This window comes from Abramis brama (assembly GCF_963993115.1).
Source record: "Abramis brama genome assembly, chromosome: 5".
In the NCBI taxonomy this organism is placed as follows: Eukaryota; Metazoa; Chordata; class Actinopteri; order Cypriniformes; family Leuciscidae; genus Abramis; species Abramis brama.
The window spans coordinates 2,752,245-2,764,744 of record NC_139967.1 but is presented as its reverse complement, the minus strand read 5'-3'; the positions used below and the strand labels follow the sequence as shown (position 1 = coordinate 2,764,744).

The 12,500-nt window shown below is 35.6% G+C and overlaps 2 protein-coding genes across 2 annotated transcripts in view; one reads left to right on the top strand and one right to left on the bottom strand.

The window, feature by feature from the left end:
- hsf5 (heat shock transcription factor family member 5) overlaps positions 1-1,621 on the bottom strand; it is a gene marked incomplete at its 5' end in the record, with an annotated part of 7,211 nt that extends 5,590 nt beyond the window's left edge. The window contains one exon of the mRNA XM_084114296.1: positions 1,153-1,621. Coding sequence (XP_083970422.1) covers positions 1,153-1,621 — 469 coding nt within the window. The remainder of the gene's footprint in view (positions 1-1,152) is intronic.
- Positions 1,622-2,458: 837 nt separating this feature from the next.
- Positions 2,459-5,587, top strand: supt4h1 (SPT4 homolog, DSIF elongation factor subunit). Its single transcript, XM_084115481.1, has 5 exons — positions 2,459-2,848; positions 3,196-3,302; positions 3,535-3,590; positions 5,110-5,163; positions 5,301-5,587. The coding sequence occupies exons 1-5, from the start codon at positions 2,780-2,782 to the stop codon at positions 5,366-5,368; spliced, it is 354 nt and encodes a 117-aa protein (XP_083971607.1). The 5' UTR covers positions 2,459-2,779; the 3' UTR covers positions 5,369-5,587.
- The last annotated feature ends 6,913 nt before the right edge of the window (positions 5,588-12,500 follow it).

Sequence of the window (12,500 nt, the reverse complement as noted above, 5' to 3'; positions counted from 1 at the left end):
GTCGAGCTAGACGGTCCAACCACACCCTTATAACCAGGGTTTGAAATTAGCACCCGCCAAATGCGGGTAAAAATCAACTGTGGCGGGTAACGCTGTCAAATCACGAGCCAATTTGGCGTTACTTATTATGTTTACTCACTTTGCTGGGAAGTTCATGTAAGACAAATCTGCACGGGTTTAGCGCAAACACTCACAAGTCATCATGATATGTTAAATACAGCATATTGCACAGAATCTGCGCATATCTGGCTTACTTGAACACACTCGTCACTGCGCAACAAATAACGGCGCGCTTGTTCATTTGCATTGAAGCAAAAGCGAAGATTAAAAAGCATTTGGTTAACAGAAAAGACATTGCAATTTTCCAACATCCTACTTTTTTTTTAATATTCTCTGTACTGTATTGATCTGTCCACCTAAAACAGATCAATACAGTACAAGTACAATATACAGTAAAGTACAATATATATATTTATTTCATCTTGCATATAAATATCAATCAACATCTGCACCAAATTGCATATTTTTCTCTGTTTGGGCCTCATTTATTTTTCTCCATATTCCCAATTGATCATACTATGTGAGTCATAAAAGCTTGATGTATCAAATATGATACAAAGAATTTTTAACTGCACACAAAAATTTGATTTTCGGACTATTATTTCAAATGTCAGACTTTACAGGGTAAAGAATTAAACTTTTATGTGTAGAGTAACTCATCCAGACATGCATGCATATGTGACCCTGGATCACAAAACCAGTCACATGGGTCAATTTTCTGAAACTGAGATGTATGCATCATCTGAAATCTGAATAAATAAGCTTACCATTGATGTGTGGTTTGTTAGGATAGGACAATATTTTGGTCGAGATACAACTATTGAAAATCTGGAATCTGAGGGTGCAAAAAAATCGAAACATTGAGAAAATCTCCTTTAAAGTTGTTCATTTATGTTGGCGATTGTGCTGCATTCACTCACAGAAATAAATGTTTGATATATTTACGGTAGGAAATTTACTAAATATCTTCATGGAACATGATCTTTACTTAATATCCTAATGATTTTTGTGCGACTTGTGACTCGTGGTTTTGTGGTCCAGGGTCACATATTAACTTTAGAAATGGTTGATTAGTATGAGAGTTGAACTGGCCTGTATTCTCCGTGTCTGTAGTGTTTTGCTGAGGCTGGTGATGGACTCGACTCGGGGGTGGACAGGTCACCTCCTCTCCGGCCTGGATCTTGGCCCTGTTACTGATGGTCAGCCTCTTCAGATGGACCAGAAGTTCTGGCCGGCCCCGTTTGAAGAAGGGATTGTGGAAGCAGTGCAGGTTTCGGTGTCTGCTTTTGGAGGGCCCGTAGAACAGCTTCCGGAAGCCGTACAGGTTGAGCTGTCGGATGAAGCTGGTGAAGTTGGAGGTCTTGAAGAGTTTCGCCTCTTGTTTGACCGGCGACAGCAGCTCGTCCTCGAAACGCTGCTGGTCGACTATCAAACCGTCTCCATTCGGGTTCCAGAAGACGGCGTTGTTCTGGGGATTGTTTGTCAAACACCATAACTTAGCTGGAAAGTTACTGTAGTTAATGTGGACGTTGAGAAGAGACTGATCAAACTCCATATCCATGTTCAACAGAAATCAAATCTCTCATTTCATGACCTGCAGATGATGGAAACTACATAAACATCACAAAAAATTCAACATAAACAGCACTATATAACAACTTTAACACATTATTATGTCATTAGTTCATAATAGATTGAATAAATCATTAGATATATTGGTAACACTTTACAATGGGGTTACAATTGTTAATGCTAGTTAACTAGCAGTGAAAAATACTATTCTACAATATTACTTACATCAAATCAAATCTCATACATAAAATCAAATGTTTTATCTGTTATTATTATTATTTAATGGACCAGAGTTAACATGAAGTAACAGTTGTTTTTTTTATTAATGTTAAGAAAGATTAATAAATACAAACGTATTGCTCATTGTTAACTGATGATAATTAGTGAGACCTTACTGTAAAGTGTGACCAAAATATTCAATAGATATAAAAGTTGTCATAGTGATGGTACACAACAACACATGTATATTATCAAAATATATTAACGTCAATATATATATATATGACAATTAATGTCTTTACGTTTCTTTATATATTTACCATCTCCTCCAAGAACCGTTACTGGAACCGTTATGCGCGTTCACATAGAACACATTTAAAACCGCATCACAATGAGGCTCGCGCGACCTCTATAACGTCAGTTAACAGCGACCTCTAACGGCTGTTGTGGTCACTGTAATTTAAATTGGTTCGAAACTAATTTTGTTGAAAACAATATTATAAAAAAAACTTAAAAACATTATAGAATTAATTGGCTTTGTGTTTATATTCATTATGTAATTTCCATTCCAACAATTCTGTGCAACTCTGTGAGACTCTTATTTTGTGTTCTTATTGGAACGTAGCAGCTCATTGGTCACATACTACAGATCTAAATCCAACTTCGCGACAGAATTAGAATAAAATATATATATATACAACACAATACATACATAAGACTAATATTCCACGTTAATTATATTAAAAAATAAAAATAAAAAATAAATATTCACGTCACGATCACGCGGCGCATATCTGTGACGTCATTAAGCGGCGCCGAATGCGCGGTTGTGGCTAGCAAGCGCTAACAACAAACAATCGTTGTTCCGAGGCATCTATTAATATTATTTTTTGCTTAATTTCCAGTATATTGCGTTAAAGCAACAGGAATGTCTCTGGAGACTGTCCCGAAAGATCTGCGCCATTTGAGAGCGTGTCTGTTGTGCTCTCTTGTCAAGGTAAAATGAGACTTTTATGATAACAGATGGTTTTATCATTGACATATTTAAATGTTTAGATAGATCAGATAAGTACTAGAACAAGATCATTAACAAAACGGGTTTGCCATATCCAAAACATGACCATTTTAATTTTTTTATTTTATTACATATAAACATCATTCTGCCTCTTACAGTCATAAAATGTACAGTATGCTGTTAGATACAGTCATAGATAATAACCTTTGTTAATCATAGGTAGCATCACAATTACTACTAGTAGTTAACAGTGACTGTGGCTAATGTTTGTAAGGGAATACTAAGGGAAAAATGTTTGATGAACATCATCTCATCTTCTCTGGTTTCAGACTATTGATCAGTTCGAGTATGACGGATGTGACAACTGTGAATCATACCTGCAGATGAAGGGCAACCGGGAGATGGTTTATGAATGCACAAGCTCTTCTTTTGATGGGTGAATAGTCTTTTACTCTCCTTAACGTTGGTCTAAACCTGTATGGCTCGCTTGCTTTCTTCCAAGGACCATAAATAAATAGAATATGAGGTGATTCACACTTTAAAAGCACCATCAAATAATCAAATCACACTGGTCTGGAAAGTTACGTGTGTGTTAGAGGTGATCTTTTGTTTGAAAGGACTCGACACATGTTGGACAACACTAATGTGTGATGTCTTCTTCATTACAGTGTCATTGCTATGATGAGTCCAGAGGACAGTTGGGTGGCAAAATGGCAACGAATCGGTGAGTATTTCATTTACATTTATTCATTTAGCAGACGCTTTTATCCAAAGCGACTTACAAATGAAGAGAGCAGTCAAATCAACAATAGGGATAATTCACCCAAAATTGAAAATGATCCCATGATTTACTCACCATCAAGCCATCCTAGGTGTATATGAGTTTCTTCTTTCAGCCAAACATAATCAGAGATATATTAAAAAAATGTCCTGGCTCTTCCAAGCTTTATAATGGGAGTGAATGGAGCCTGAGATTTTGAAGCCCAAAAAAAGTGCATCCATCATCATAAAAGTAATCCATACGACTCCAGGGGGTTAATAAAGGCCTTCTGAAGCAAAGTATATAACATATCCATATTTATAACTTTATAAACGCATGGCTTCGCTTCAGAAGGTATTTATTAACCCCGTATGGATATCTTTTATGATGGATGGATGCGCTTTTTTGGGTTTTCAAAAACTCGGACTCTATTCACTGCCGTTATATTATTTAATATAATAACTCTGATTCTGTTTGACTGAAAGAAGAAAGTCGTATACACCTAGGATGGCTTGATGGTGAGTAAATTATGGGATAATTTTCTATTTTGGGTGAATTAACCCTTTAATGTTGCAAAGTTCTTCAATTATGAAACAATAACTATCATTATTCAGCTCATTATTCAAGGCAAGGCAAGGCAAGGCAAGGCAAGGCAAGTTTATTTATATAGCACTTTTCATACACAGTGGCAATTCAAAGTGCTTTACATAGAAGAAATTAAAATAATAAAAAGAAATAAGAATAATTAAAACAGTTTAGAAAAATAAAAAAAATAAAATACAGTACAGTACAAACAGTCGGACGAACATTGGCACAGTGCTCATTCATTAAATGCATAGCTAAACAGATGTGTTTTGAGTCTGGATTTGAAAGTGACTATTGTAGGAGCACGTCTGATCTCTTCTGGAAGCTGGTTCCAGCTGCGGCTGGCATAATAGCTAAAAGCAGACTCGCCATGCTTAGAGTGAACCCTTGGTATTTCTAGCTGATATGATCCTAGTGATCTGAGTGATCTGTTGGGTTTATATTCAGTGAGCATATCTGCAATATATTGAGGTCCTAGGCCATTAAATGATTTATATACCAGTAATAATACTTTAAAATCAATCCTAAATTTCACTGGGAGCCAGTGTAAAGACCTGAGGACTGGTGTGATATGTTCATATTTTCTGGTTCTGCTCAGAATCCTGGCAGCAGCGTTCTGTATGAGCTGCAACTGTCTTATGGTCTTTTTGGGAAGGCCAGTGAGGAGTCCATTACAATAATAATTCAGCTCAATAACAGTGTGAATGTTGCAAAACTCATCAATTATGAAAAAGAAGCTCTATATGATGATAGTTATTGTAGTCATTGTTATTCAGCTGTTGATTCAGTTCAATAATGTTCATCGGTTATGGAATGAGTTCAGGTCAGAAGACACCAGTGTTGTTATTCAGCCTGAATCAGACTGACTTCAGTTCAATAATGTCAATGTCTTTCTCAGGTAACTTCAAGCCAGGTGTGTATGCCGTGACAGTAACGGGTCGGTTACCTCCAGGTGAGTGTCAGGTTTTGATCTTATGGCTCTCTCATGACTGCAGTAAAGGACAGTGTGTGTTTTCATTCAAAACGTTGGCATGTAAAGAATAATATCTGTTTGAAATGACTCACGTGAGTGTGATTTTGTTCTGTCAGGTGTGGTACGAGAGCTGAAGAGCAGAGGCGTCATCTACCGCTCCAGAGACACGGCTGTCAAAACATGAACACTGTTGATGATCGCATGTTTATAATGACACACACACACAATCAGCTGTTTTAGTGACTGCTGCTCTGCTATTGTCTGTTATTTCATTTATTGTTTTGTAATTTTCTTTTCTACTTGCATTACATTAGTATTTGGAGTGCATTTGATGATGATGGATAAATGATTTGATTATTCCATGTAAAGGATTTAAAAATTAATTAAAGTTTTATAAACAGCATTTTGTGTTTGGCCAGTCTTGTCATTTTAAAAGACAACCACGAGAGGGCGCTGTCTCTCTGCAAATGATGGACAGTTGAGTTTACTATCCCATGAGGCCACGGGAGACAACATGGTGAATGTAGTTCGTCCAGAAGACATTCATACTGTAAAGAACATACTTTTTAGCAGTCGTGGAGTACAGTAGTCAACATCTGAAGTGGATCGAAAAAGTTCATCAAAGTTGTCCTATTACAAGAACGGGTATTGTTCAAAATTCATGGAACTGATGAAAGGTTTTGATCCACTTGCAATTTCAGACAGCTGTAGAAACAGAATTAAAAGCTCAGATTTGTTAATATTACGGTTAGTGATCTGACCTGCACTAAACATCTAAATCCATTTATGCAATGGACATGATGGCTTTAATGGTGCACCTTGTTTATCAGGAAAGGAGTGCTGTTACTTTCATAAGCGACTGGACTTGGAGGATGATAAAAGTCTTCAATTGGAGGAACCCAGGCCATATTTAGGGGCTGTTTACACAATGCTGCTTTTACCTAAAAATGTAAAACTTTTTTTTTTTTTTTTTTTTTTTGCATTACTACTATATCATTCTTGATCCAGTATGTAGCTGCTTTAGAATGCATACAACAATATGATAATATGCTAAAAAAAAAAAAAAAAAACTAAATCTTTGATCACATTAGAGTGAAAACTTTAACTATGTAAGCATTAATATCATTTAAAGATATTTTTTATTAGAGCAAGCAGATTTGGGCGAGAAGTTTAACCCTTGTGCTGTGTTGAAAACCCTATAACACTTGTGGTGTCCCTGGGCAATAATGAAAGCCTATGATCAATCCGTTTTAAAAAATAAATACAAAATCTGCCCTAATTTAAAGAAAACAAGTTTAAACAAATCCAATATTTGGTGATAAAACAGCATAACGAGATTTATAAGCTATTATTTTGTTGGCTGGTCATTTTTGACCGTGAACACCACAAGTGTGATATTGCCATTTTATACAAAATAAAAGCATTTCAAAACAAATTTCCTGGTTACATGTAAGCACACTAGTGTGATCAACAGTACACATTGTTTTCATATTTTATGTAAAATTGACAAAATAAACCACAAATAACACTGTTTTCAGATACGTAAGCTCAGGCCTACGATTGATCCGTTCCAAAAAGAAATATAAAACCTGTCCTAATTGAAAGACAACAAGCTGACAATAAGATTGAATCCAATATTTGGTGATGATGCAGCATAATTAGAGATTTATAAGCATTTTTTGTAGGCTGGTCATTTTTGACCGGGAACACCAGTGTTACAATGTGGAAAACACCTACAAAAAGTATCAACAATTTTTTGGGAAGTTCTTAGACTTGGGGTGAGTAAAGTAGGCTATTTATTCCAATGAAATAACATTTACTAGCACTTTCAGATCCGGGAAAATCCTCTCCAGGTCAAAATTACCCGAACACAACATAAAGGACAATAAAAGTGTTGTTAGGAAATTGTCACGTAACGCGTTTCCATTAGCCTTCAAATTGCGCAAATTGAAATTGCAAATTGCAAATACGCCCAATGGAAACACGTCAATTTCGCAAAAACTCCCATTTATCGCAAAAAAGTTTTTACGCTCGCATGAGGAGGTTTTTCAGGCAATTCGAAAAATAAATATTTCACAAAACTGCAATGGAAATTTAAATAAACATTTACAGGTCACCTGACGTAGATGATGCGGTGTGTTTGGACAGAATACGAGACAGAGTTCTATCTGAGTTGATTACTTGCATCAAGACGAACAAAAAATGTATTACAATTTTTTTTAAATGGTTTGTTAACATGGACAAACGGTGCATAATCTAATTACGTATGTGCTAATTTGCATAAATACCACAACAGATGTAAACATTGGGTATAGCCAGGTGAAAATGTCTTGTTGAATCTTGTTGACATATAACAGTAAAATACTTAATGTTAAGGTCTGAATGGAACCCATTTAGGATACCCATGAGCATTAATACATAGAGGCAGGAAGAAGTACTTTAAACCAGCCTTTATTAATTATTATTGCAGAGATGGGGTTTGGGGCTGGGTCCGTGGGCCTGAAAATGGAGCGCAACTGGAAGAAAACAAAACTAGAGGTATTTCGCGTTTCATGGAAAGAGAGCACGATTGCATACAGAGAGGCCTTAAAAGCTGCTAGATCTGCTTATTTTTCAACCCTATTAGAAGAAAATAAACATAATCCTAGGTATTTATTTGAAACAGTGGCTAAACTAACGAAAAAGAAAGCTTCAAGCCCAGAAATTTCCAAGCAACACAGCAGTAATGACTTTACGAACTTCTTCACTTATAAGATTGATGATATCAGGGACAAAATTATAACTATGCCACCGTCTACTACAGTATCGCATCAGGGAGTGCATTGTAGTCTCCTTAAGGAAAATTCGATTAATTTATTGCTATAGAAGAGGAAGAATTCGCTAAACTCATTAAATCATCTAAACCGACAACATGTTAGACCCTATACCGACTAAGCTACTGAATGAGATGCTTCCAGAGGTCATAGATCCTCTTCTTACTATCATTAATTCATCTTTGTCTCTAGGATACATACCTTTAAGCTGGCTATGATTAAACCACTTGTTAAATAAGCGCAACTTGATCCTACAAAATTAGTCAATTACAGGCCGATCTCGAATCTACCTTTTCTGTCAAAGATACTAGAAAAGGCAGTATCTTCACAACTATGTTCCTTTCTAGAAAGAAATGATATCTGCGAGGATTTTCAGTCAGGATTTAGACCGTACCATAGTACAGAGACAGCTCTCATTAGAGTCACAAATGATTTGCTCTTATCATCCGATCGTGGTTTTATCTCTCTATTAGTGTTACTCGATCTTAGTGCTGCATTTCATACTATTGGCCACAACATTCTTTTAAATAGACTAGAAAATGATGTTGGCATTAGTGGAATTGCACTAGCATGGTTTAAATCATACTTATCTGACCGTTATCAGTTTGTAGCAGTAAATGAAGAGATGTCTTATCGATCGCAAGTTCAGTATGGCGTACCACAAGGCTCAGTACTAGGACCGCTGCTGTTCACTCTGTACATGCAACCATTAGGAGATATCATTAGGAAACATGGCATTAGCTTTCACTGTTATGCTGATGATACTCAACACTATATTTCTTCGCGCCCTGACGAAAACTACCAATTCACAAAATTAACGGAATGCATAGCTGATATAAAATACTGGATGACTAGTAATTTCCTACTACTAAATTCTGAAAAAACACAGATTTTAATTATTTGACAAAAAACTTCACGTAATAACCTAGAATACTGTCTAACACTTGATGGCTGCTCTGTCAAGTCTTCGTCGTCGGTTAGGAACCTGGGTGTGCTCTTTGATACCAATCTTTCATTTGAAAGTCTCGTGTCTAGTATCTGTAAAACCGCATTTTTCCATCTTAAAAATATATCTAAATTACGCCATATGCTCTCAATGACAAATGCGGAACAATTAGTTCATGCGTTCATGACCTCAAGGCTAGATTACTGTAATGCTCTACTGGGTGGTTGCCCTGCACGCTTAATAAACAAACTACAGCTAGTTCAAAACGCAGCAGCTCGAGTTCTTTCCAGAACCAGGAAGTATGACCATATTAGCCCAGTTCTTGTCAGGACAATTCAGTTCGCGTATCTACCCCAAAGTGATAAAATTCTGTATCAAAAATGTTAAGGCCAGACAAGTAGTTTTTTAAGGCTTGATTTGTAGGGAATTACAAACCTGCGCACATATATTCAAACATGCATACCAATAGACTGAACTCGTAATATGCATGTGCACGCCATTAGCGTTCTCACAGGTTTCGCGTTTAAAGTCTTTGTAGAGTTTCCTGTTAAAACGGTGTCGTGTTAGCGGCCCCTGAGTTAATAACTAATGATCGTTGCGACGGAAGTGAATCAATCAAATTAACTTTAGCTGAAAAATAACTTTATTCATGAACTGCTATAAAGCCAAAACAATCTGTTACTTTAAACTATCCTTGTATCTCTGTAAAGCCGCTTTGGAACAATCTACATTGTTAAAAGTGCTATATAAATAAAGATGACTTGACTAATGCTAATGGGTAGCCTAAATGGGTTCCATTCAGACCTTAACATTAAGTATTTTACTGTTAACAAGATTCAACAAGACATTTTCGCCTGGCTAGACCCAATGTTTAGATCTGTTGTGGTATTTATGCAAATTAGCACATACGTCATTAGATTATGCACCGTTAACAAACCAGTTAAAAAAACTTGAAATACATTTTTTGTTTGTCTTGATGTAAGTAATCAACTCAGTAATTTTCATGGTGATATCTAAAGGTTAAATTTTTTACTCTATTCACGTAAGAAAAAGAATGAACAGGCGTATGAATAGACTATATTTGGGTCTTTTTCAAAACTTTCCCCTAAAGGGATTCTTCGGGGCTTTTTTTCCCTTACTCAGGACATATTGAGGATACAAAATCAGTTGAGTTTGCTTCTGTTGCAATTTGTTCAAGGTTGACCCCCATTTTGGCTTAAAATTACTGGACTATTAAGAGTCTTAGTGCATTCACATCATATAATGCATACACATCATAATTCAGAAATTGCGTTATTGTGGCTCTCTAGTCTAGAGTCGTCACCTTTCACCCCGATGGGGAAGCATCACTTCACATGAGTGAACAACAGTTACTGAGTGACTCATAAATGACACTTATAGTCATATCAGTCATTCACTGCAGCAGCAAACAGACCTCTGATCGACAACAGCTCTTTTACCATCCCCGTTTCTTTGAGGATTGTTTTCTTGTTACCGCCAGAACAAAATGCAATCTAAAAATGCTGGGTTGTTTCAACCTGGTCAAATAAAGACAAACCCAACCGTTGGTTTACATTTTTGAGTTAATTTTTAGGTTTGTCCATATTTGACCCAAATATGCGTTGAAACAACCCAGTATTTTTTAGAGTGTGTGGTGTGGCATACTTCACAATGTCACACTTCAAAATGTCTAAATTACAACCATATTAGTAAGTAATTATAAATTATATTATTTATATATATATTAAATTATATATTAAAAGATATAATATTATATATTGTATTATTTATTATATATTAAAAGAAAGCACAATCAATGTTCACACAAAACACTAACATAAAAAAAAGTTTGCATGGTTTGAAATGGTAAAACAATAAAGAAAGTCCTGCAGCATTTGAGTTATGCTTTTTATCTAATGAAACGATATTTTGAAGTATGACTCGAGTGAACACACACACGTAACACGTGCGGCAGACAGGAAGTGGCCTGTGCTTAAACTACATAAATCTTGTCTTTTTTTTTTTTTAAAGAGTGTAACATGGTGACATCAGTTTGATAAAGGTCTAAATGTCATTTTGAACATTGCCAGTCTGAGTGATGAAGATGATATATGACCATCGGTGAGTGTGATTGAGTTCTGAATGAATCGTGTGATCAGAAACTAAAGTCCTGCGTCACCGCATTTATCATGATGCTTGATCGAGATTTACTAAAACTAAAGCTGATTCAGAAACGCTTTTTCCTTTGAGTCATCTAATTAAAGCGTTAATTCAGCCAAAAATTAAGATTCTGTCAGTAATTACTCTCCCTCATGTTGTTCAACCCCGTAAGACCTTCGTTCATCTTCAGAACACAAATGAAGATATTTCTGATTAAATCTGAGAGCTGTCTCACTTCTCCATAGGCTTCTCTGTTATTGAAACTTGCCGGCCCAGAAAGTTAGTAGCCAACACTCACGCATTGAGCGTGAGACTCACGCAATTGACACTTTTCACACGCTCTCACGCCACACATCCATTTTCTCACGCACAGAAAAATTGCGGAGCAAAGAGGTACTTTTAATATTAAACTAATTCTCAGCTCTTAGATTCCGTCAATTTTATTACGAAATTCAGACAAAAATACGTTTGGCGCTTGTAAATGTGACGTGACAGATCGCTGAGCGCCTCAGTTCAAGTGCACGTGAACAGATCACCTGTTACTTTTTTATTTAAAGATGCAGTACAACTTACCGAAAGTATACATAATATCGACCAATTAGTGTTTTTCAACCACGGAAAGAGGTCAATATAACAGCAGGAGAACAATTATGTCACATAACATTTACCTCAGGAAAGCCATTTAATGACCATAGCATGTTAATTGAATAGAAAAAATAGCTAGAGAGGAGATTTTGCTGAGCACTATATTACATATTTATTATATTTTTACTTATGTCATTAAATAATTGTTATTATAACAAAAACTGCATTATATTTAATTTAATGTTATTTTTAACCTTTAATAATACCAGCAGATTGGGCCCTCTATGTTTACAACATTAGGTGAGATTATTTTTTTAAATAAAATTTAAAATAAACATGTATCCAAATTAGTCAATATTGAATCAAAATCGGAATCAAATCACAAGAATGGAATTGAAATCTTGAAATTTTTGTCAAGCAATAATAAAAACTGTATCCTATACCAGTCATTGTACAATGTAAACATTGTAACATGTTGTCACATAAAATTCTATTTAGTTACCAAATGTTTTGACAATCACAATTACACTTATTGTGATGCAATATTTGTTTTTACAAAATACAATTTTACATAGTTTGAGTCTAGATGAAACACTTTAAACACTGTAAATGTTTTATATGGGTGAGTCTTATGAAACCTGTCAAAAATTATGTAGATATTGTACATACAGTTGAGAAATGAAACCTGTAACAGTATTTTGGATCCTTGCAGCTCTTAAAGTGACAGCAGCCTAATAAACCTGCTGCGTTTCTTATGTTAATCAAACAGAGAAAAAAATATCACACTGCTCTTGACTGAATAACTAATAAAA

Coding starts and splice junctions, on each gene's coding strand:
- supt4h1 (XM_084115481.1), top strand. CDS start 2,780: ATGTCTCTGGAGACTGTCCCGAAAGATCTGCGCCATTTGAGAGCGTGT. Junction 3,303..3,534: donor ACAAGCTCTTCTTTTGATGG/GTGAATAGTCTT, acceptor TCTTCATTACAG/TGTCATTGCTATGATGAGTC. Junction 3,591..5,109: donor GGCAAAATGGCAACGAATCG/GTGAGTATTTCA, acceptor TGTCTTTCTCAG/GTAACTTCAAGCCAGGTGTG.